General features: G+C 40.8%; 1 protein-coding gene across 4 annotated transcripts in view; it reads right to left on the bottom strand.

Moving 5' to 3' along the window:
- Positions 1–1,876: 1,876 nt before the first annotated feature.
- The window catches only part of FBLN1 (fibulin 1), a 68,293-nt gene continuing 43,445 nt past the window's right edge, over positions 1,877–26,724 (bottom strand). For 2 of the 4 annotated variants that reach the window (XM_074538969.1, XM_074538967.1), the window contains exons 15-17: positions 16,179–16,321; positions 14,104–14,235; positions 1,877–3,002 (exon numbers count right to left, since the gene is read on the bottom strand). In XM_074538969.1, the coding sequence (XP_074395070.1) occupies positions 2,863–3,002; positions 14,104–14,235; positions 16,179–16,321 (415 nt within the window). In that variant the 3' untranslated portion in view covers positions 1,877–2,862. Of the gene's footprint in view, positions 3,003–14,103; positions 14,236–16,178; positions 16,322–20,760; positions 21,186–26,724 lie in introns of those variants that run through there. The other 2 variants (XM_074538970.1, XM_074538968.1) reach the window with 2 other exon arrangements.

Genomic DNA, 26,724 nt, shown 5'->3' with positions numbered 1-26,724 from the left:
ATATTTGTAATTTTCAAAACCTAAACTGCAGTTACAGAGTTATGATGGTATCCATTACAGTAGTGCTTTTTTATTGTTTTTACAATTTATTCTCAAAATGTTGGCAGTATTAGGACAATTTGGCAATGTATACTTTAACTTACCTCACATCCAGAGTCAGAGGTGGTTGTTCTCATCAGGTCCAAGGTCACTTATGGGCTGGGCTCAGATAAAGTTGATTTTAGCTTTGCCTGAGTGGAGGAACCCAAAATCTTTTATCAGCTCTCCCCCAATCACTGCATGGCCTGCACCAGACCTCACTCATGTGAGAACCATCAGCTAATGACAAAACAGAAAACCTTAACACCATCTTAAGGATCTCACTCATGTGAGAGACGTCAGCTAACAACAAAACAAAAAACCTTGGGGTTTTTGTTAACCACCATCTTGGGGATCAACCTGCAAATGTTTTTCTGTGAGCATGGCCAGGCCAAGATACCCTGCATCCAAGGTGTGATACACCACAGCTGCTTTCCTGTGATGTCTATTGGTTTTTACCTTTTTTTTTCTTTTATATATTCTTTACACATGCATTTGGAGCTCTGTAGGTCATTATTGCATTCTCAGCTAGTTTTCCCAGTAGTTTTCCCTGCCCTTTCCCTAGGCAGGAACACAAAACAAATTCCAGAGCTCCAAGCCCTGGGGGTACAAGGCCTCTATCCTGTCTTGGTTTTTCCTAGGATCCAAGGCTGAAAACAGCTCTTTCAGGCACATTTTCATAAACAAAATACAGCTAGAACCAAGTGGAGGGGTGGGGCTCCAGAGAAGGGGCTTGACTTGGGAGGAATTGCATCACCACTTATCCTCCTCATTGGTGCTTTTTATCAATTATGATAATTTCCTGAAACCTATAATAATTTATGCACCCTTGTGGGAGTGGACTTTGGTGGACATTCTTCCATAACTGCTCCTGGAACTCCAATAAACATCCACTCTTATATTACTTCCTATATTAAAACTATCTTGAGTTTCATTTCTAGGTTGAAAAAGGCATCACATTCCATTTGATTTATTGGTTTTTCATTTAAATGGGGTGACTCACCTTCCATCACAGCAGTACCAAAGCCAGACTTACAGGTCACACAGACAATGGCAAAGGGAACTGATGCTTGGTTTAAGCTCTTAAAGCCCACTTAGCTGGGAAAAGCTGTCCAAGGTGATGAGAGCACCATGAGCTGATGAGGTGTCAAGAGTGAGACTTGGAGATGAGTTGTCAAGCTCAGATGGGTAAGAAAAAGGCAATGTGGGCATGGCATGGACGTCTCCATCCCTGCCCAGCACGTGAATACAAAAATAAATACAATTTTCCTCCACAATGTGGCTTAACACCAACACAGAATATTGAAAAGTCAAGTGTCAGCATCCCTGCAAAAGCCATTTCTGTAACACTAAATGCAAAGAGAGCTGCTGGAGGCTGGTTCTCACAGAAACATCCCTCAGAGCCCACTCTTGTTTTCTGCCACAGCTGGCACCTGCCATTTTCTGCATCAATAGCACCCTCCCAAACAGACCCAGACCACAAACACACATTTAAAAAGTAAAGGTGGCAGGATCACACTGACCTTAAAGTTCATCCAGGCCAAGCCCTGCCATGGGCAGGGACACCTTCCACTATCCCAGGTTGCTCCAAGCCCCATCCAGCCTTTCCAGGGATGGGACAGCCACAGCCTCTCACAGCAGCCTGCTCCATGCTTAGTGCCAAAAATGACCAAGGGGGTCTGGTTTAAGTGGGAATATATCTATGATGAATTTGCTTACAAAAGCTGTATCATATCATTTTCCTGGGAATCAGAAACCATGGCATACTTTGGAGTGTTTCCCATCTGACCTTCTTTATTTCCTCATATCTTAACAAACATAACAAACTGAAACATGGAGTTATTTATTTTCTTTTCTGTAATAAAAAAGATACAGTATTTTGATGCCTAGAAAATACATTAAACATTCATTTATTGGTGAGATTTTCATTATATAATTACATATGCCTTAGTTTTGTGCATAGGAAATGTACAGTTTAACATGCTAATTTTATTACCAATTTTAAAAAGGCATGGAGCTTTATAACAGACAGGAGATAAGGCATGAATTTTCCATGTATTTGTGAGTACTGGTGAGATTGGAGTTGAAGCAATATGCTGTCTTCCTGTAACAGATTAATTTCAATGAGAGGTATTTGTTCAATTAGAATAAAACAATCTTACAATCAAATAATAAGTACAAAAAAAAAGGAGTATTTTTTTATTATGTGCATGTTATTCTGTAAGTATTTCTAATTCATTTTGCACTTTTTCTGGTGGCTGCAGCTGAATGGCACTTCTTAAATATCCAGGCTGAATTTTTCAGGAATAATTAGCAGTTCTGGGGACCTATTCAGAGGACCCAAATCTATTTATCACTCTCTGACAATCCTCTTCAAGGTAGTTAATTTGGGGTGAAATTATTAATCCTTATCCAACTTCTTCCATCCAAAGACACCATATACCCATCCCAATGAACTCTGACATCTGTTTTGTTACACAGCCTTTCACCCAGGTTATCTGGCCAAGGAGATCTGTCCAAACATTTAGAAAAGTTTTAAATTTCACCAGGCAGCTGAGCAGTTTTACACACTACATATTTATACAAACAACTACATCAGGCTCACTTAACTTGCTCAGCCCTATGTCTAAATCAACGTAATAGCTTGTTATTTGTCTTAAACTATAAACCAAATATTTAAAAACAAAACAAAAAACCAAACAAAACAAAGAACACTATTGGGTTTTTAGAAACAAGAATATGACATGATAGCTTGTGGTAATGTTTCAGGCTGGAGCCCTGTACTCAGAACCAGTACTCGGACACGAAGATGTGCACGTTGACGATGTTGCGGTGGGACACCACCCCGCCCATCACATAGTTCATCTCCAGCTTCAGGATGGCGTGGAAAGGTCCAATGATGGGCCTCACCTGGCGAACCACACCTGTGGGGACAGGAATAGGTGGCTGGGATTAGCAGATCTAGCTAAGTCTGGAGGATCTGCACCACTCTCGGTGTTCAGTACAGCCCAGAGAAAGGTATTTTACCTACTGCGCCTGTAAATGGCTTGCAAAAGAAGTATAAAATACAGCTTTTGAGTCAAAATATCTGGAAGATCTATAATGAGCACTCAAGTGTTGCAAATGACGAAACCCTCCTATGTATTCTGAAATCAGTATTTTTTTTACTTTTATCAAATATCTGGAAGATCCATAATGAGCACTCAAGTGTTGCAAATGGCAAAACTGTATATTCTGAAATCAGTTTTGGTTTTTTTTACCTTTTAGCAAGAGACATAAATTCAGTAGGCATGCTGTGACACTGCTTTTACATAGTGCAGAAGGAGATTTCCCTGGCTGACCCAGAACACACATTACTCAGAGGAGTACATGAGCACAGCTGGGAACTCCATGCAATTCCTGGGATTGTGTTGAAAACTCCATTTCATTTGTAGCAGTAGAAACTATCTGTATTGCATCAGTAAAATCAACAGTTCCCCTGTGAACATCAGATGACACCAATCTGTAAATCATTAGTGTGCTGAGTCATGGATGGACAACCCCACTGGACACAACAGGAATAAAGTTTAATGAGGAAAAGGGGCTATTTCTGCATCTGCTCCCATGTCATCCTCAAGTGAATGGTGGCCATTCCTTTGCCAGCATTGGAGTTTGATAAGTGTGGTGTTTGTGAGGGTCCTCAGGACATTTACATTCTTGTAATGAACTTTCTTGTGCACTTTATGTAAATAAATTACTGGTTTGCATTCTTTTATGGAGGAATAGAAATTTGATAGACTATTGGTTTGTCCAGTGTCATTGGAGAGGTGGCACTGTCACGCTCCAGTCCACTGTCATTTTTGGAAATCTATAAAAGTTGGAGTCAGAAATTAAACACCCTCTTTTTTGCCTTAGAGAGCTGTGTGTAATTTTATTTCATGTGACAGGAGAGGACCCTGGGGAGGCACATCTGGGTCTGTGCCCTGATGAAATGTGGCTACACAGAGCAGTGATGCAGCTTCAGACCTACAAAGCAAAGTCAACACAAGCCTTGACATTGATTCCAAAGGCTCCAGATCAGGTTCTAAACATATTCTCACTTCTTGTTTATTTTCTAGGCCTGGTGTTGCAGACTAGGCCGCTACCAAACTGCTCTCAGCTGAAAAGGATGTCCCCAGATGTCAAAATCACATGAAGCCAAGGTCAGTCCTCCCTTTAGGGTAGCATTTAAAGCATTTTACTAACAACACATCACTAAATAATATATAATACATAGGCAGTTTGATTCAGAAGGAAATGCACAGTTTAAGGAAGGATGGTTTGAGATCCCCTCCTGCATGCTGGGGATTATGATGGAGTCCCAGCTGAGCTCCTGCAGCTGTTCCCTACCCACCCTCTGGCCTGAGATCTGATGGGAGACATAAACGTTTGCTTATGCAGCCTGTCAGCACCTCTTCCTGAGGCAGTGATGGCATTACAGTTCTGTCCTGTTCGAACACTAATATCTTCAGCATGCAGTGAAACTGCAAACTTCTCACCACAGTCACTCTGCCTGCCATATTTGATGAATACACTTCTTAAGCATCCTGCCCCCTAGAATCTATATATATCTATATATACTTATGTTTTATTTTTTAATTTTCTTTAGCTTTCTTGGCTACTCTCCTGTACCTTATAAAAACGACTGGGCTTGGCAGATGATGTATTGAAACAGAAAAACCTTGCTGAAATTGCTCTCCCTTTAGGGTAGCATTTAAAGCATTTTGCTAACAGCACATCACATTATTGCAGGCACAGCTCTAAATGAGAACCACGGAAATGCACAGCACTGAAATCACTCAGTGCTGGCAATCTTTAACCAACCCCATGAGCAGCTCCTGCAGTGACCACCAAGCCCTAGAGAGCAAAGGCTGCTTTAGTTTTGGTTTAGCAATCTTGTTATAGCATTCTACACTTTCTGCACCACTCCACTGGTTTACTCTGCTCTGGAGGTGGAATTGCAAATGGTGTTTTCTCTGCTGTGCTATGCCACAGTATGTCAAACATTACTAAAAACATCACTGATGCAGCATTCAAAGCATTAGTAATAATATAATTCATGTTGGGATGCACCCTGTTAACAGGCAGGGAAAAAGGTGCAATGAGCAAACACTGCCGGCCATGTGGCAGTGCCTTTTCACAGAGTTTTCTTGCTGCAGTTTTAAAATCCAGCTGATTAAATGGCTTGCGAAGTGAATGCCACACATGCTGACAGCTATACTGAAGAAAGAAATTGAGGGAATGTAGAAAGAAACAATACTCTGACCATAGTTATTTGTACAGTTTGTTGTGCCAATGTTCTAGATGGTCCTGAAGTGACCACCACTGCAAGAACTATTTCCCTTCTCTCCCATAAAATAAATGAGTATGACACAGGTAGGTGACTTTGTGCTACAGTGTATGTGTCAGGATAAATTCATTCTGAAGAGGTAGAACGAAAAAAAATTATAAAAAAATAAAATAAAAAAAAGAAATGTTCTTCTGGACCTTCTAGACCAAACCATATGAGAGGTTTTCTGCTCTTGGCAGATTCACTCCTTGAGAGCTTTGTATTTTTGTTTTGTGACAAGTGCTAAAATGGAAAACCTGAGTGTTTTTCTTCACCAAACTCAAGGACAAACGCAGGGGGGAACCATGCAAGATGCTTTCTGTGTCTGTTTCTCTCCTGTCTCAAATTTTTCACGTCACCTACAAGGGAGGCATAGCTCTGCCAAGCCCAAACAAGGCCTGCAGTGCCTTGGGCTGACACACACAAAAGACCAAAAATAAATAAATCTTGAGATCAAGGCCTGGTCCATTAACTTACCTGGATCCTTTCTGGCCTTCCTGGAGATTGCAGTGACATTTGCCTTTTTCTATGGGAACTTTTGATCACCACAGTCTTTTAAAGATACTTGAGGGTGCCTTACAATGACATTGGCTAATTCCCTCAGCACCCATGGACTTGGTTATTCCCAGTTCAAATGTTCCCAAACCTGAACCTCCTCCACTGTGGGTAAGGATTTCCTGCTCCATATCTTCCTCCTGCTCTGAGAGTCCAGGATTTCTGAAGGCCAGTCTCACCAGTAAAGAATGAGGCAAAGAAGGCATTGAATAATTCAGCTTTCTCCATGTTTTCGTCACCAGTTCTCCTGCCCTATTCCTGCCACCACAGGCAGCCTCACAGGCATTATTTTCCTCCACTCCTCTCCAGTTCGTGTCAGTGCCTAAAGGAACAATCTAGCTGTCAAACTGCAGGCATTTCCCAGACCACCAGATATCTGTCTGCTGACTTCAGAAAGTTAATTTACACTTGAGATTTCTCCATCTCTCAAAAGCTGAATAGTTTTTTTTTTTTCATTTTTTTTGTGTGTGTGAGTGTGCGAAAGCTTTTTATATTTCTCTCCATTATTTGTCACAATTACGATGTGGCTCCTGCTATGTGGTGCTCTATAGTTTCTGATATAATGTGTTTTATTAATAAGTGGCTGCTCTTTGTAAAATGAAATATTTCTTGCTAATCATCACTTCAGGCATCAAATCATATTCAGAAAAATAGCTCTGAAGATATCATTAATCCTTAAGATGCCACACCTGACAAACATAACTACAGTGAAAGGATTCAGAAAACTCATTAATCAAAATACAAGTACCAAAATAGATTTTCTCATGCTTTGAAGTATATTGCCCTCATAACATTGTGAATTGAATTGAACTTCATTCAAGTTTGATGGTGAACACTTCACAAAATAAAAGTTTTGGAGAATCAAGTCAGAGCTGGATGTTAACAAGGTTTCCATGCTGATGGAGAACTGCTTCACAGGAATGTGGCTGGCTGTACAAATCTTTGCTGAACTATCTGGGGACAAGATTTTCAAAAACATACTTTTCAAACGTGAACATCCCAGATCTTTATTTAGGAAAAAGCCTGTTTTTCAACTATTGAGCAACCAAGTGCTTATAAAATACTTCAGAAGCCAGTTTGGCCACATAAAATTCACTTTTATGAGCTATATGACACTCAGGGTAATTTCACTGTTGGTTTAAGCTGATCCAAAATAGTGGTCCTGTAATATCCTCCACCCCTTTCCTTGGATGAACACCTGGAAGAACCAAAACCACAGCCTGGCACACAAGCACTCTCTGACCACAGGGTGGAATGTGGGCTCAGGGGTGGGCAGGAGAAGGGGATTTCCCTCTGGAGCACCCACAGAGCTCCCCAGCACTGAACACAACAATCTCCTGCTGGGAATAGAAGGGCAGCAGTGATTTCTGCATTATTCAACAGATTGAAAATTTAGGATTCGGTTTGTTATGAATTCAACAACTCCATCAAGGTTAATTTCATTAACACTTGGGCTTCTCTAGAAATCTTTGATTGCTGAAATGCATCAAATAAAGAGGCCATAAAGAAGTGTCATCACATTAACACGTTTTTGGGCCAGAAACAAATGGTGAATATTTTCAAAGCTATTATCTGCGATGTTGGATCATATGGAGCCTTGGTATTATGAAAGAATTTTTTTAAAAAATCTTTGATTTTACTGAGGTTTGGCTAGTTTACAAATACTGTGATGTTTATTAAGGACACTAAATAACTTCAGAGAGATGTGCTCTTATCTTGGTTTGGCAAACTTGAAGTGCTTTTAGATGTCTGGTTTGCCTTCCAGCCAAACCTGGCAATGGGTTTCATTGTTGACAGTGCTGTGAAATCACTCATGACTAAAATGCAAAAACTGTACTTGAAGTAGCCTCATTATGAAATAGTTTCCATCATATATTTTTAATCTTTCCTCTTCCACCTTTAGGAATGTGAGATGCTCTATGTATTTAGAAGAGCCTTACACATTTACTAAAACAGGTGGAAAAACTTAAGTGATGAATGTCAAAAATTTTACATATTTTAGTAGCAAGCTACATATTTTAAGTAGCCTCTTGCTACTTTATTCCCAATATCTTATTTCATGTGAGAGTGGCTATGTTTACCCTGCCTGTCTCACAATGAAATTGTTCCAATTCAGCCATGCTTGGGTCCACTTGGGCAATTAATTATTGCAACTCTTGTGATAAAAGCATTTCTTGGCAAAGAGCCACAGTTATGGCACACAGCATGATCTGGCTCTGTGATTTGATTTACCATGGAAGAAAAATAACTTTATCCTGAGGCTGTGACACAGAAGCCCCTATGGAGTGTTCAGTCCTCACCTTGAGGCAACAGCTCTGCTTTTCCTTGTGCAGAATTCTGACAAGGAGGCTTCCTGAACTTTAGTTTCAATTCCTGACCAGTTCTCAAAGGCTAAAATAAGGGTTCACTTCACCACATTTTTCCCCTTTAAAAACAAAAGTTAAGGTTGGGTTGTATTTAAGTGAGCCAGGCATCTGTGTGTCATACTGAGAAAGATTTAGGATGCACCTTGGGTCTTATCTTCCTTTTCCGTTTTTATGGGGAGTGTAGGTGATGCTGCAGGAATAAGATGGTTGCTATCAACACACAGATTTGGATATAGCAGCAGAAGCACCTGAATCACAGAATTGTTAAGCCTGGAAAAGATTTTCCAGACCAGTAAGTCCAACCTTTGACCAAACACCACTGTCTCAACCAAAGCAGAGCACTGAGTATCACGTCCAGTAATTAATCAATTGCACATAGATTTCACATTTGGATATCATCATAAAAGCAGGTCTTTGACTGCTTTGAACTGAAGCAGAGCACCTCAGAAAGATGGATTCACACAGACATCTCTCTGAGGAGCTACTATTATAAGTTTCGTGGTGTACTAAATGTCAAATCTGGCTTTATTTGCTCATTTGTGCAGTATCTCATCCCACTGTTTAACATGAATACCAGAAAATGCATGCCATGCAACCTGAACCAAGGACTTTGGTGCTCTTTGCTGTCCCTAATTTAGTCCATTTCTTTCCCAAGTTGTCAGGTTTTATACTTGCCACCACAGTTCACAAAACTTCATCAGAGCTGCAGTGTAATTTATCTGCCTGCTGAGCCTGATGGAAACTGTACCCAAAGGTGGTCTGCTCCAATGGGAACACCTTGTGCCACCTGAGTGCTGAGAGGAGCACAGATCAAGGAGGAGAGTTGAATTAACCAGACTCTTGCAATGTGCTGGAGTGAAATTTGGCCTTAGGAAGGTTGTTCCCCTTGAGATCAAGACTCATTCTCACCAGAAAAGCACCTTCAGCATTTCTCAGATATGAAATGAAAATTCGCCTCCTGCTCAAGGTGCTTCTTTGCCCCCAGAAGAGCTCTCCATCCTCATTTTTTATTTTTCTTTTCTGGAGGGGAGGGAGGGTGTGGAGCTATTTGACTACTGAGCAGTGCAGTCAGCAGCCTCCTGAAAGGGCAGGTTTGGGCAGCAAATCCAGGATCCCATTTACCAAATGGCTTCTGGGCACCCTCATCTCCAGTGCTCTGCTGCTGATTGCAACAGGGCAACCTGGCACAGGGAAAAACTCACAAAATATCCTTTTCTGAGGAGGCCCTCTTGTGAGAGAGGCAGCCTAGGGATGAAACCAGAACAAAGACACTGAAAGGGACTGTGTCTTTTTTAATGTGCAGCTGCAAAACCCAGTTGAAAAACCCACTGAGTTATGTCCTGCTCCATAAGCATAGCAAGAACCAGTCAGCCTCTGGCCCAAAAACAGTTTGGAGCTACAAAGAAGGAGAGAGGAGCAGAGGGAAATGTGAAGGTACCTGCCTGGCAGTGGAGAGTGGGTCCAGGGACAAAGTTCTGAACCAGATCTTTTGGCAGATCAATGACTGAATTTAATGTCAGACCCTACAAACATTTGCATGGAGGACTGTAAAAAGACTGCCACACTGTGAATGGGCAAACTACTTATGAGATACAGAACTACTTATGAGACACAGAACTACTTATGAGACGCAGAACTACTTATGAGATACAGAACTACTACCCCTGTGCTAAGGACAGGCTTCACAAAAGTCAAACAAACCTCGAGTCTCCTTCTCCTGCCCCAACTAAATGGGATATCACAAACACACTTGCTCATGGTACCTGGTTTTGTTTAACTTCTTGATCATTTTTGACAATTCTCCCCTCAGACTCTGGAGCACACTAAACAATCATGATAGCAAAGTGGAAATTAGACCAGTGGTAAATCCAGCAGAGTGCTATCAGTAGTTGAGACACTTTAATGGTTCAAAGGCAGCATCACAAACTGTCACCCATGTAAAAGAAGCAGGAAATTCAGGATGGAGACAGCAATGGAACCCTTGAAAATAACAATGGAGAGCATCTACACAGATATCAGTGTGTACAAATGCATGCAAGCACCAGCACAAGCCCCCATGGAAACTCCATAGTGACTTTTTATACCTACATTGGCTCTGGATGTTTTCCAGAAAAAAAAGCACCATTCTGCTTTATAGGCAAGGACACAGGCTTAGGTTATTAACCAAATGCAATATGGAAGATTTCAGCCTATCAAAACTACTTTTAGCTGTATTGTGAAATATTAAAACCTTCCTGAAGTTTACGAGACTACAATGTGGGATTACTGTTTTAAAAAATGAATGTATAGCTGAAGGGGAAAGTGTTTTATAGCAACTGATAATACCTCAGGCACTGATAGGACATTTTTGCACAGGTTGAAAATGCATTCTTCATTTTTCACTGACAGCTGGTTAAAGGAGGAATGCAGTGAAAAGTCTATAAAAGCTTTAAAGAAACACCAAACCTGGATAGGTCTGCACTTCTGTTTTCCTCCCACCCGTGCTAGTAAGTGATGTTAGGTTTTTAACAGTATCATTTAGATTCATTGCCAACCTGGCCTGTAACCACACCAGGAAACAAGGAGTCCTCAGCACCTTGTGAACCAGGAAATCCTCAGGATTGGGGATTTGCATCTCTTTTTTAATATAACGGGGTAAAAATATTGGAAGCAGGTTTTTTATACAATTATTTTTCATCAGATTGCACGAAGTCTACACACTGCCTCCCCAGGAATCTGGCTTTCATTCTTCCTCTTCCACTGGAAGATACTTTCTGTAGGTCAGCAGGGCTACTCCTGGAGTTTGTCCTTAGTTCTTTTGGCTCCTCCATGTCTGATAGTGCTGGTCATTGATTCCTGATTGATATATTTTCTTTCCTTGATTTTGCAATCCTGTCCTTGCCTCTTCCTTCTCCTACCTTTGGGCCTACTCCTTCTACATATCTTTTGGGAGACTGTGTCCTTTCTTTTTGTGACATTCCCTGGGGCAGTAATTTTCTTTGTTTCTGTTTTCTTCTGTTGTGTGCCTCACACTCATCCCCTCCAATGACCTCAGCTGCAATCTCTCCATCAGCAAAGCACAAACCAGCCTGAGCAGCCATTCTCCATCCCATCCCACATAATTCCACTTCCCTAACATTCTCCCTGAAGTCTCAGTGCCAGCTTAGAGGGATAATGGCTGAAACTGAATCTTTTCAGCCCAAAATTCTCAGGGCTGAAGCCCCCACTTTTCTTCTGTACCTTTTTCTCTAACAGCTCCTCCCACTCTTTAAACCTTTCCCAAAAGAACTGCACCTTTTCATTTTGAGAGCATCTTGTTCTTTTGCATTCACACAAGCACAAGCTGCATGCAGGTCCTTCTTAAGGCATCACCTCTGTCCTTGTCAGTGACAGCCTGGCTAAAACTTTAATTACTAATTAGAATTACTAATGAGGGTCTTCCTGCTAGTGCATCTTCACTGCTCTGTCCTTTCTACCCCTCTTTTCCCAGTGCTCATTTCTCTAAACCCCTTCATCAGCTTCCTCTGGTCTGATACTGAGTCAAGGTTTATTACACTGAGGTCTTTCAGTAATTCTAGTTATTATTTTCCTGCTTTTTTCCATGTACTCTTATGGATTTCATCATGTTCTGAACTAGTCTCTGTCTTTTCTTTAACAAAAAAACCCAAACCACCCAGTCAACAAAAAATCACTGTAGAAATTGTCAATCTTTTCTCTTGTAGAGAAAATCAGTATTGTAAAAAAAAAAAAAAAGATATTTGGTGATCTAATTCCCATTAGCAGACAAAATAGCTTTGATATTCTGGCCGTTTCTCCTGAAATAGTACAACAGAATGAAGCATGTTTCTTGTTTCTTTTACCAATGCATTTATGATTTATTATTAAAATAAATTCTTTTCTTCCCTATATAGGCAGCAAAAAGACATGAAAAAGTATGCATAAAAATATTTTAAAATATGCTGTGTGGATTCCAGTGGCATATGTGGTCATCCAGCATGATGGTCCAGGTGTGCTCTCCCAGAAGTGCATAAATTGGTTTTTGCAACAAGTTGGAACATTGCAATTGCAGAAAGTTTCCTGAAAACCCTTCTGTTACTGCCCTCGTTGGGCATTTGCTCTGCAGGAGTTGCTGTGTTCCACACACTGTTCTGATGTCCTGTAACTTAGTGGGATAACCACTAAAGCTTTCTGATACTGTCTGTGCCCTTTGGGGTTTCCCTCCCTATAAAAAACTTTCCCTTTCTTTAAAACAGGGACTTTGTGAATTCTCATGGACTAGGATCCCATCTGATTTGTCTTGGAAACTTCCCAGAACTTTTTAAGGATACACCTAGCATTCTGATTATTAATAATAATAAAAATTATATTATGATGAGAGCAGCAGAGCTGCTGCTGGCAGAATTATTTGCAATCCTAATATCGCACAGACAATGTGCTGTCCTGAACCTCTGCCCCTCCAGGTAATTTCAGCTGGGGGGGTTGTTTTGATTTTCCTTTTCCAATTCTGCTGTAGGCAGTTTTCTTTGCAGCTTCCATCCATTAATCTCAAAGTACTTTTACACAGAGGAATTAATTAAGAGTCTTACACACAAGAATTAATTAAGACAGTAGTAGGCATGTTTTATCATCTCCATGTTGCACAGGGGGAACTGAGGTGAAGAAAATGTTGCCCAATTCTTTCACAGAGCTGGGAATACACTTGGCCATGCATCATATCTTCTCAACTCAGTGTTTAAAAATATCCTTTCTCTCTTTGCAATGTGAGGCAAATTATCCGGTTTACCAAGTAAAATACTACTGACACACAGTCCTGCTCTTCAAAATGGAAACCCTTCCCTCAGGCAAATACCTTGGCCAGTCAAACTTTCAAACACATCCTTCGTTCTTAGTTCAGACAGAAAGGAGCACACGGCACGAAAAGCAAACTACTGTAACTCTTGCGAGATCTGATAACATTTATACTCTGCTAAAGAAATGCCCCAATAACTGAAATCTGTAATCTTATCCTGTTTTAAAAGACTCTCCCTTTTTCTCAGCATTCACATCTATACTTCTGTTTGATCAAGAAAGAAATAGAAACCTAATGACTTGGGATTTTTATCTGCAGTTCATAAAACCTTTGCAGAGCTGACCTTGTGCTGTCCTGCTTCTGAAATGCACCAGTGCCACCTTCAGACCATGTGAAATAGGACTTTTGAAAGCTGCAGGGATTTTTCTTTTCCCCAGGACAAGTCCTGCTGCAGCACATGTATGAACCTGAGCAGGATCTGCATGTTCACATACCGAAGCACAAGTGTTCACTGGGAACAGGAGCCCTTTATTTTCATAAATAAACATTAATAAAGAGCAATCAAATGCTGCTTTTTAATACCTGGCATGAGAATTCCAGTGTATTCCCCTGCCACTGCCTGGGCAGCTCTCATTGGGCAGAGCAACACAACAGCTGGGATCTGCTCCTGCCCTCCTCCTTAATATCATTTGCCAGCTGCTCCTGGTTACATTAGGTCCCTCATCATTTTGAAACTAAGCCATTTGCATTTTTAGTTATAGCTAGTTCTGAAAAAAAGCTAAAATACTTCTCAAATTAAAGAATAGGCCTCTGGTATTTTGCAAAAAAATTATCTTTGATATTAGTTCAAATTACACATATTGGACTGAAGAATATGAAATCAACGCTGGCTTGAAAATCAAGGTAGGGATTAATTACTTGAATTAATTTCTTTGACCCTGTCCTACAGTATAGCTGAAAGAAGAAAGTAGGCAGAAAACACTACTCACCCACTGTCATGCCATCCATGTAACGTTTGATGATATCAAATGAATCTCTTAAATTTCCTTCTGTAATGTCAAATATGATATCTGCCTGGTTGGCCGGATATGTAGGTGTGATGGCACGAAGAAAAATGATCTCTGCAAGGAAAGAGGATCACAGAATGCACTGACAAGTATTTGAAAACATCACTGAAGAATCCAACAGAATTTGATCCAAAATGACTTGGTGGAAGACATTAACCTCGCTCACCACTCCCAGTTTGTCCTTTAAAATGGAAAGGCAGAAGATCTAAGGGAAGCAAGGATTTGGATAGATTTGTTTTCTCCTCCTATTCCCACCATCCAAGGGCCCTGAAGCCAAAACACTATTACTTTTAAAACCAAAAAAGATTGCTCTGAAAAAGCCAATCAGATTTCCAGCATGTGCCCAAAGAGGACAACACAGGCTGGCTGAGGAAGGATCCACAGGCTGGGCTGAGGAAGGGACCAAACATATAAACCTCTCTAAACCTCTCCACTCTGATTCCCCATGGCAGTCACACAAAGTATTGCCATTACAAATTAAAGAGTCCTTTGGAGTACTGGAGGAGATGTTTAGGTTTAAAAATAAAAGTGAGACTATTTTCAAGTCCCTGGTGAGGGATGGAGGTATTATTACTCTCATTATTATCCTCACTCTGCAGATGATGAAACCAGACTTGGAGCTGTAAGAATTCACCTGAGGCCATGCACTGAATTACAGTTTACATCTTCTGGGCTTCAGCAGTAATCTCACATCACTAGGTCTCATCTCTCCTTATTAAAACACCAGGATGGACTAATGAGGTTTGGGAAGCATCCTGGGCCAAATCCTCAGCTCTGCTGCCAGTACACCTGGTGGAGCTGAGGGGTAGGACGGGAGCAGGAGTGGCCATGGGGCATTCCTCCCTTCCCTGTGAAGCAGGGCCAGCCAAGGCCTGGAACAGGCCTGGCAGAACCCACAGGAGCTCTGCATCAGTGGTTAAACTCTTCCTGCCTGGGCAAGGACTGCCATGGCTTTTTCTCCACTCCTGCCTGGTGCAGAAGGGAAGAGTCAGCTTTGGCTTTCATTTAGGACAACTTTCTGAAACAATTGAAAAGTTTCAGCATTTCTGAAATGTTTCAGCTTTCAGAAACAGCAAGGCTGAGACTTTGGGTGCATCAGAAATGGGGATTTAGGGCCTTTAGAAACCCCTCCAAAATAACCTTTATGACCTCCATACCCTTCTCTCTGTGCCTGTGCCACTCAGTAAGGTGCTGAGAGCAGCAGGGCTGCAGGCAGTCATCCCACTGATGGATGCATTGCCAGAAAATCCATACAAATGGCAAGGAACAAAAACTGGCTCTTGATCTGTAAGCTTTTCATTTTTATGTGAGCTAAGAGAGTGAGTGAAAAGTGTGTATGAAACTGCAGGACTTAAAAACTTGCAAGTACTGCAGAGGAGCAGTACTGCAAAAAGCGCTTTTTGAAATTCTTCAAAATTCTTCAAAAAGTGCTTTTTGAAATTCTTGTCTTAAAAACTTTCTGCCCAGTCCTTGGAATTTCCCTTCCTTTAATCCATAATAACAAACAACATTTTATTCATAGGTCAAAAATCAGCCAATCATCATATACTCAGTATAATTTATTTTGTGAATAATGTCTGCATGTAAGGTTTTTATTCTTGGCACAAGTCACCTGTCAGTAGCAAACAACAGGACATAGACAGATGAGAGAAATATATTTAGTACTGTGTTCCTACAGCAAAACCTGCAAAGAAGGGAAGAAAAAATGTCATGGGGCATATGGCTATTGTGTGAGTAAATGTGGTACATGGGAATTCAGAGTCAATATTTCCTTAGACTGGGAAAGAGTATGAGTTAGAGCTCAGAATGTCTTTCTTTCCTCCATAAAATTAAAACTCCTGGGTATTGAAGGTTTTAATTAAATGAATGGTAAACTATAATTTGGAGCTGTGCAAACATTTATTGCACCGGCAGTGAGTCTGGCTTTAGGCAAGGGCTCCTGGTGGAGGTTTTATATGCTGCAGTCTGTTAAATGGAACAAGGAACAAACCTCTTACCTTCAGGTCTTGTAAACTCTCTGAACGTGGGCAGTGAAATGACAGTGTGGGAGATGGTGTGGACAGGATCCAGCAGGCAGCTGACATCATTTGGTCGGCAAGACTTGATGCAGCGGATGGTATCTGTCTTTTCCAGTCTGACACTGAGAGAAACCAAAAAGAGATTCATTCATTCATAAATAGACTCAATATTAAATACTTTGTGCTTTACAGGCAGCCAGAAACTGTAACTGATAGAAGTGTCGATTCTTCACCACAAAAACTTAGACAAATGCAGTTCATCAGAACTTAGGGACCCCTGAAGAACTGGGTTTGGCTCAGAGTTGCATTCAAAACCCCCTCAAACCCAGCTCTTCAAGCCAGGCATGTGAAAGCAAAGAGAACTGAGGTGCCCAGGATGCCATGTGATGTCCTTTTCCAAGGACAAACAGTGAGACCCACACCCTCTCAGCTGGCCTGCTCTCAGCAATTTCACTGGAGCCGCTTTTACTTGCATGTTTTTACTCAGTCATATAAAGCAGACAGAATTGTTTCTGTTTTAGAAACCTGGCATAACTATGTATAGGGCCAACTTTCACAATTTTCAGCATAGCAAGGGCCAGAAGAGCCTCTTTTAAGTCTTTTTTTCACACCCTCCCTTTCCATCTGGAAGAACTGAGAAAACAGAGAGGAATGGAAACTAGGGGGAGGAAAAGTTAACCACATTATTTAAAATCTCAAAGGTTGAATTCTCTGCTTGGGGAAATGGTAAGGATCATTTCATATTCCATCTCAACCAGCTGCTCATTCGGCCTTGAAAGTCTATTAAAAGTTAAATGACTTCTCACCCTTGTCCACTAGAGTGAATTTAAAGTCACTTACAGTTCAAGAACCTCACACAATGCCCACTCTGTGTTGGTGAGAGATGAAAGGGCTGTGCTGGGACTTCAAATGTGACTAAGCCTCACAAATGATCTCAACTTTGACCTGCCCATTTCTACATATTTCTAAGTGGAAAAAGAAAATGCTGCAGTGTCAGAGAGGGGGGGAATTAATAGATTAAAAGTAAGAAAAAATTACTGAGTTAAAGGGAAACAAAAAAAAAGGAAGATTTTTTTTTGTTAGATACTTCTAAAAACAAATCATTCTTGCTCTTTTCACAATGTCTTATCCCAATCCACAGCTACAAACCATCTTTTTTCAGATGTTCAAAGGGACTTTATGGCTCTATTTTTAATCAATATATCAGTAACTTCTTATTACATGTACCCAACTCTGCTTATCAAAAAAAAATTAAGCCAAGCATGATGATACTGTATGAAGTTAAATAAGGGGAAAACACAAATCAACACCAAGGAACTCATGCTTCAAAAGATGTGAAGTGGCACAATCCATGGGGAGGAAAGAGAGATGGGTTAATAAACTCCAGCTGAGGTTGGTGTACAGGTATTATACAGGAATACAGATATTCACACACTGTACTTGATGTTTTGAGGCTGGACAGGAGGTACAGGCCAGAAGAGGTGCCCTGTGCCCTTTTACTTCCCACCATTATCTATGTACAAAGTCTTGTCATGTCCTAGACACCTCACCTTAACTTATTTTGGGACACCATTGCAGATTAAGTACTGTTGGAATGCACAGAACATCCTAAATTAGCACAGCTGTATTTAGAGAATACAATTTGTATGAAAAAAAGCCTTGTGGTGGGAGTGTCTCAGGCATTCAGTAGGGGTCTCTTTTTGCTTCTTCCTGGGTACTAAAGGGAGATTTACTCTCAACTTCAGCTGGAACAAAAGGCAAATACAAGTATTTCTGAAATACTTTGCCAATAAAGCCAATAAAAAAAATAAAGTCAATAATTTTGTGCAAGATGAAGTCCTAAATAAGACCTGCATTCATGATGCTCTCCTGCGGAATAAAGCCTTCTGACATGACTTTGGTACAAATCAGAGGATCTCAATGGTCGCAAGTGGGACAGATAAATGTCTGTGTCGCCTCTACTTCTTTGCACCTTTTGTCTCTCCTCTTACAAATTCCACTAACTTGGGAGGTTTTTTGCATGCTCTGTCTACACTGCTAAAATGGAATTTGTTCTTCCATGGCAGCCACTCTCTGATCCCCTTTCTTTTGCCATCCCTGCTAATTGCCATGCATACCCAAAGTGCAGTTGATAACACTTTGTTCTCTCCTTGCTTCATCTTTTGGACATCTCTGAACTCGAGTAACTTCTTTCAAAACTAACATCTATCTCAAATCCTGATATTTGCTATAAATTATACGCTCTGTTCTCATAATACTTTATAATTTTATCCTTACACATCATCTTTGCATTTCATCTTCTGATTAGCTGATGTTCTCCATTTTGCCCATGTTCTCCTACAGTGGAGACTATGACTGGCAAAAGTTTTTTCCTCAGTGATGATTTTTTATTTTTACCTTTCCTTCAAGTTTTCTGCCTGTAGCACAAATTACAGCTTTGGAGATTGATTTCCCTCTGGACATTTTCATTTAAGTGGAAGAAAGTTAAGAAACAGCTCAGCTGCTCTGATTATTTTTTGAATATAAAATTTTCATTCTTCTAAGGTCCTGGCATGATTTTTTTTCATATTGCCTCTTAGATTCAGTCAGTAGGTTTTTTGGACCAGGAGCTGTGGAGCTGTGATTTCATTTTCATTTGGAAAATATAAATAGCACTATGCAATTAGTAATTACCTACATGCTCCTGGAAGTCCCAGTGATACTGCAGCATTCAAGCATCTGACACAGGGGAACGTGAGCTTTGTGCTCTTGAATTCCTTGCTAAATACAATTATTGTGGCGGCATTTTACAACACTGAGGGTTATGTTCTCAAAACCCCTTCTTTTCCTGCTCAAACAATATATATATTAATGTTGGCAAATATGCCCCCCAAAAATATATATATATATTAATGTTTGCAAAAATTTATTTTTGAACATTTATCCTACTTCATTATGGCCTCATAAGGAATTGGTAGCCAGAGAACATTTACATATAAGCACCTTCTGTGGCAGTAATCAACTCCACTGGCTCAAGTGACATGGGCTGTGCTGTCAGTATTTAAACCTGGGACTCTCTCTCCACTGGCAGCTTCTGGCACCTTTTATAAGAATGTGTCAATAGGCTTATTAAACACTGGCATTCCTTAGGAGACCTGAACTCCTGTCAGCCAGCTGTGATGCACTTTGCCTTGGGGAACATGTAATGCTCTGGCAGAGTGCTGCAATCCTGCCCTGATCCAGGCATCCAGGAGTCATTCCTTGTGCCCAGGTGATTGAGGCTCATCATCTTGGTTAGAAGGTTCCCAGTTTCCACCCTTGTACCCTGACTGTGCTGTCAGCACTTACATGGTGAGATATTTTCTCTACAGGTGCATTCACATGGATTATTCCCTGTTCTTGTATGGAATAATTGTTCTGCCTGTCTAATGAGCAGCAGAGACACCTGAGCCCAGGGTAGTGTAAAACATTAATTTTCGGCTCACTCTGGGAGTCAGCTTTTAATATTTATCAGCACAAGGACTCTGTGTAATAAATAAATCCTCTTCCAGCTCAGAAAACAAAAGAATTCCAAAGATATTCCAGTTGAATTGTTCTTGACTGCTTAGAAGTAAACAAAGAAAGTCAAAGCAAAGGAAGAAAGATCTGGATGTTGGAATTCTGACTGACTTTGCAGAGCACTTAAGGTTTGGTGTGATGGTAGTTGTGGATAAAGTCTTTACTGGTCACAATTTATCAGCTTCCATATGAAAGCTGGAGAGACAAAAGTGTTATGAGTCAAATCAAATATCTTTTTCAAATGCTCCTGTAGATGGGAATGTTTCAGGATATTAGCTTGTGAAACAGAAAGGAGCTCTCTGCTATTAGCTGAATGCTGTCATGAAGCTGATTGCTGTTCTGCTGTCATTAGCTTTTCATTCAGCAAAAAATTCCACAGAAAGAAAGATGAAATATCTCTCAAATAAATGTTCTTTAGAAAAGATTAGCTTTTGTGCCATCCTTAGAAGCCTGGTGTACCTGGCTTCTAAGGATGGCACAAAAGCTGTACCTGGTGGAAATCCCTATCAGCATTAGCTCATGGAATACAAAGAGAAACAATAAATAGGACAGCTTGAGAATCTGGCTGCACACTTTCATACTGACCCATGTGCTGGGGTACCTCAGGGCTCCTAAGGGTCCAAGTTATGCCCTTGTAACAGATTTTCAGAAAATCCACATTATTTGCCACACTATTTGCCACACTATTTTCATCACATAAGTGATGAAATTTTCTAGAGATGTCTCAGTTGAGACACTTCAAAATATGTACCTATTTTCTTTGAAAAATTTAGACCTAAACCTATGTAACTGTGTAGGATCAGCTGACTCCCCTGCTGTGTGAAGTAAATTAATAGCTTTCAGTCCTCAGTATGCTCAGGTAATGAATTCTTAGACACCAAATTCTGCTTTGTATTATGATGCAGAGTACACAGAAGAATCTCCATGAATAAGACGTTCAGTTATAGGGAAAAGTGGAAAACTGTAATGATGATGGCAAATAAAATGCAAGTGCAGCATGCAACAGATGAACTAAAACTTTATTAAAATCAGGGGGGGGAAAAAAGCTACTCTTAGAAGAGAAAGAGTAGCCAGTGATGACTGCGAGTTAGGGATCAAAGCTGTGCAGAGACAAAGATAAAAAGCTTGGCAATAAATGTGTTGACAGTTCCGTGGCGGGAAAGTCGCATTTGGATTGTCAGAAGAAGGTCTCTGGGCTCTGTGATTTGACGCTGCATGACCACAAGGCCACTGTGGTTGTTCACTTTTTTTGTGGTGAAAAACCCCTCCTGGTTCCCGCTGGTGATGGACAGCTGAATTTTATCCCCAGGGACAGCATTGGAAGGGCCCATGCGGAAAATGTCGGTGGGTACTTGGATGTTGGTGGGGAAAGAGAGGTGATAGTAGGTTATTCTCAGGGGCAGGCTCTGGCACTCCTTATTCTCATTACAAGGCAAGCGCTCACAGCGACTGCAAGAAAAGTGAGAAGACAAGACAAGAGGAAGATTAGCGCACATTTAGCGAGGGGGAGGGAGAGCAGGGGCACTGGGGGCGGGAAAAGATGGGCTGACTTGCATCCTGCATCCACTCTCCAGCCTGGCAGCTCACTCACATTGCCAAGGGACAGGAGTTCAATGAGGATGAACTTGCCTGCAGCTGGGGCTTTGGGAGAAGCGTTGCCATTGTCACAAGTGTTGCCCTTGCTCTGCAGGCACAGATGGATCAAGTCTGGCACCCCAGCAGGGGTGAGAGTTTATTTTCATTTACATCAGCCAAGCCCCCCTGGGAGAACACTGCCACTGTTTTCCCCCTTCAAGTTTTATTCTTTTGCTGGTTGGACATATGTTCAGTAAAGGAAGAGATTCTAAATGGCAAGGGAGCTGTCTGTGCCCTACTTGGGATGCCTGGCTGTATTTTAAGACTGAGTGAAGTGTTCTGAAAACCATGGATGTCCAAGGAGCTGGTCTCTGAAGATGAACCTTTTCCTGCTGATATGGCACAAGTATTGCTCTGTGCTATCAGAACCAACCAGAGTCAGTCTAACACCCATCTAGGCAAGCCCTGAAAACAAGATCCAATGGCCTGATGTGCATGCAATGTGTCCTACATGTTCAGCCTCCTCCTGCATAGCCCTAAGTCGTGGGAATGATTTCCCATGACTTTCTGGTGAGAGAGGAGCTTTCCCTCTGTTCTTTCATTCCCTCAGCACCGTGTCACAGTGAATATTCCAGAGCACCAGCAGGAGATCACCCACACAGGCTGGCAGGGAACAACAAACCTTTACATTAGCAGGCACAATCTTCATGCATTCTGTTCCAGAGAGAAGTTAACTCTGTCCAGAAAAATATGGCATACAGCTATGGGCATCCAAGTCACTGCTGTTTAAGAGTGTTGTATGAACACGTTAATGAAGATCTGACATCGTGGTACCTGGTGGGTTTCAGAAGTGTGTAAAGGATTGCTTACTGGGTAAGTTTGTGTGCATTTCAGGTTAAAGATATGCCCAAATTGCCACACAGGTATCCAAACACCCTTTCAGGCAGGTGTGTGGAAGTAAAGGTAGACAACAACGATCTCAGCTGGATGATGAGTTTGCAAAATTTCATCATGATCAGGTTGAGCATTTAGCTCCAAACTTGCCTCATGCAAAACTATGAATAAATTAAATTATATTTAATTAATTTAAAGAGTCTCTCCACTCCAAGCAGTATTTGCTCCTCTGGTTGAAATTTTGGAACCTAAACAATTTCTTTCTTTACCAAGAAATGCTCCAGCATAAAAGCACGGTTTGTTTCTTACCACCTCAGAGAAACCTGAGTGTCCATTTCATTACTTTATTCTGACATGAGTTTGAGCTCCTATCAGCAGCATCTGCTACCAGCAGAGCTGTGGTTCATGAGCAAGCCCCAATTTGTTGCCAATGCACGGTGATCTGAATTCCAGGAACTCCTCGTTATATGCAAAATCAGCACTTTCAAGAAGACTAATTAAAAGTACCCTCAGCTCTTCAATTAATGTGTTGCATGTTTTCTTTTAATACTACTTGCAAACAAAAGTGGTTCTTTGAAGCAATTCTTTGAAGATTTGCATGCATTCTTAGTTTTATTCATGAGTTTAAAGATCATGCACAAGTCCTCACAGGATGGCCAGCTAATTAGGTGTGGATACTCTTGAAGTATTTTCAGGTATGGAGAGCTCTGCATTCTTTTCTGAAACGTCATTAATAACTCCACTAAGGAGAATAACTTGGAGTTGTTAAAATCATGAGGCTACTTGGTTTTGCTGAAATCATGGAGCAAGTTGAGACAGTTCATTCCCTAGCTGGAAATGTTTTCTTCAAGTACAACTTCTTAGAAGCATGTACATGCTAATGAGCACTTACACTCTCATAAAGATGCTCTCCCTTATTATTTTATAAAAGTAAAATACATTTTTAAATTATGGCCAGAATTTTTTAAGACAACAAAAACCAAATCTTCCAGCTTTCGAAGAAAAAGGATGTTCTGTGGATTCAGAAAGTTATTTGTGAAGATAGATGTGCCTGCAGCCAGGACTAAGATTATTAAAAATTCATCATCTTTTATCTCATGCTTTGGTGGTATGCCCTGCACACTGCACTGTAGGTTCAGTTGATGTGCAGTAATTGCTCCTTCAAATAACCACAAAGGAGAGATGGCAAATATTATTGCTTTCAAGAGCCAGAGTTCATTGTGGGGTCACACGCCACAAAGGCAAGAAGCAAAGCGCATTTCAACCCTCTCTAGATTTCAGTGGGCAGCAGGAAATCACATGGCAGTATTACTATATATTATATTGGCAGTATTATTACATATTATATTATTATAATTATATTATTATATCATATATTATTACATATTATATTAAATATTATATATTTGCAGTCCTTGCAAAACTCTGAAATCAGGTGCATGGCCCATAAAAGTAAGTGTATACTGCTGCTAAATGCTTATTCCTGAATTTGAACCCAGTTAGTTTAGCTCACTTTCTACTCTATTATGTTTATTTATGTGGCTGAAATATTCGAAGAATTATTTCAAAGAATATTTCAAAGAAATATTTCAAAGAATTATTCCCAGTTTGAATTTCATGTACCAAACACTGACAAATCAAAACTGGAGGGACTCCATTTACAGATAATAAATACAATATTTTGTAACAGAAAAACAAGGAGAAAAATATTTTGTGCCTTCCCTCACATTAATTTCTGAGTCAGATTTTCACTTCATTGTGCTCAAAGGGGCTGAGTGGTATGCAACAATTCCTCACATGCTGAAGGAAAACAAACTTTCTATTAGCAAGATTTATGGCTTTATGGCTTGCTTCCTACAGGGAAACCAACTCAGCATGCTGAACAACTAACCAGGTTTATTAGTGAGCTATACCCTCACTACACATTCTATGCTGTAGATTTCCAGAACTGCAACAGCCTTCCAGGCCTCCTGGAATATATTCCACTGCAAAGTAAAAAAAAAGTATAAATATTCCTCTTGCTCATGCTGTTGTTGGTGTGCACCTCTTTTCAGCAGGTTGCACCACACCATGAGATCCACGTGAGCCATTGCCACATCATGGACATTGATGCCAATGATCAGCTGTGCAGGGAAGGTGGTTTTTGTTTTAAACAGAGGAGAACTTTAAGGGAATGAAACCAACTGATTGTTGGTCTTCACAGACAATCCTTAACCAGAGGAGAATCTGGAGCCCCACTTCAGGAAGGGAAACAGGATTGAGCAGAGTGGTAATGGGGATGGACAAGTGCTCTGTATGCTCCCCCTGTCTGGAGACAGGAAGTCTCTAGGACATTTCAAGGTGTAGAAGATACAGAGCTATGTTCTCTTTGCCCTCAGCACTGAGCCTTTACATCCTATTCTTGTCCCCTTCATCTGTCCTTTCTTATCTTGTTTCTTCTTCCTATCCCCTCTCCTAGCCTATGGCCCTTGTTTCTCACTCAAATATTTGGCATCAGGACTGTCTACTCAGCCAGTGTCAATCCCCCTCCTGCTCCATTCTCTCCTGGCTGACACAGCTCTCTCAGTTTCCACCTCACAGCCCTAGACCCAAAGCACAGATCCTTTCCCTCAGGACCTTTGTGTGGCCATCCCAAATTATTACTTCCTTTGATGGTCCCCATCCAAATCCGGAATAGAATAATGGAATCACTAAGAATAGAAAATACCTCCAAGACCATCAAGTCCAGAGCCTTGTCACCCAGACCAGGGCACTGAGTGCCACATCCAGGCATTCCTTGGAAACCTTCAGGAATGGGGACTCCACCACCTCCCTGGGCAGCCCCTTCCAATTCCTGACCACCCTTTCAGTGAAGAAATTCTTCCCCATGTCCTCTTGTCCTGTCATCAGTTCCCTGCAATCAGCTACCCTTGGGCCATAAGGACCTGTGGTTGCCTCCTCTGTAGTTTCACCCCATTTTCCCTGCTACCCTGGAAGCATCTCCCAGACTCATTCTCCTCACCCTGACAGACTTTCAGATACTTCCCTCCCCACGTTCAACCTCCTTATCTCCAAATTTTCATTTTCCTCTCATTTTTTTCTTACCAAGCTGGCTCCTCTCTCACCCATGCTAGAAACATCTCACTTATCTGTGAATTTGGGGCTGCTGTTTTGGCATAGAGGAGTGGATTAAGTTTACTCATCAAGGTCTTAATTTCTTAAAAAAGGCTGAATGCAATTCTACAAATTTTACAAAGTTTGTCACTTTAAAAGTTTCACAGGATTTTGATGCAAAAGTAATTTCATAGCAAATCTCAGATTTCCGCTCCTTAACATGACAGCACATTTAAAACAAATTTAAATCACCAAAATGTCTTTAAAACACACATATACCAGTGTGTTCCTCTCTACACTTGTTCTTGGAAATGGGTGAACTGCTCTGGCTGAAATTTGCCAAAACTTGAGCCTGAGTCAGACACCTGGCATGTAAAACTTCAGCCATTGGTTACATTTTGGCAAAATTTTAAGGAGTTGAAACATGTCCTAATAATGATAAGCACCAGGCAACCTTAATAATATGCACAGACATGTCTAGAAAATAGAAATAGTTCCCCATTTGGCTCAATGCAGCACACATCTGACATGTTGCCATAAACGCTTCTTTATCTTTTCTACTATTTTTCTTGGCTTAAATATTACAAATGTTAGACTTCAATGCCATATAAAGAGAAGTTAATTGTTATGCAATTTGAAAACAAAAACTGTTTGGCAAGGCAGGGCAACAAGTTAAGTTTTATTATGAGGAGCAGCAGATCTTAATCTATCCTGGGGAAAAACCCCAAGCCTATAGACTGATCAATGAAAAACAAAAAGCAGAATTTAAGTAAAAGAGATAAGGCCTTCAATAAAATTGTTACCATTTAGATCAAGCCAGGGATTTTGCTGTATTTGGGGAAGATAACACAGAGTGTTTCCTCCTTTCTTGCTTCACCTGATGGCAATTGCCACTGCAACAGCCACCATGCAAAAACCTCTGCTTTACAGGTACTGGGTAAAGAAACTTCTGGATCACTGAGTGCTGCTGCCTGTGCATAAGGATTTTAAGGAAAAATAACAATAAGGAAACATGGATTTACAGGATTGAGGCCTATTAAATTATAGCTATTCCAAAGAAAATAATGGGGAACAGGGTAAAAAAATTCCTGAGGTGCCAGCTTGATGGGAATGGAAAAATAAGTTGTCTTTCTTATGATGTGCCAAGTTGGTGAAACTGGAATGTGTTTTGAATAAAAAGGAGAGAAAAAATGGTATCTGTACCAGGTGAGATAAGAAGCCAACTACTTTGATTTTAGAGCCTGGGTGAAAAAGCAATTTAATGTTGTTATTATGCAGAATGTAACAAAGATATGCTGGCTATCAGCCCTGCTGGGGTACAAATGCAAAACTGATTCAGTCAAAGAGATGTAAAGTAGTTGGGATGTAAAAAGGGTGCTAAAGAGCTGTCTTATGAACTGCTCCCAGTAATCCCACCCATAAACAG

Source organism: Zonotrichia albicollis, chromosome 4 (genome assembly GCF_047830755.1).
Source record: "Zonotrichia albicollis isolate bZonAlb1 chromosome 4, bZonAlb1.hap1, whole genome shotgun sequence".
In the NCBI taxonomy this organism is placed as follows: domain Eukaryota; kingdom Metazoa; phylum Chordata; class Aves; order Passeriformes; family Passerellidae; genus Zonotrichia; species Zonotrichia albicollis.
The sequence above is the reverse complement of the archived record's forward strand: the minus strand, read 5'-3'. Positions and strand labels throughout refer to the sequence as shown.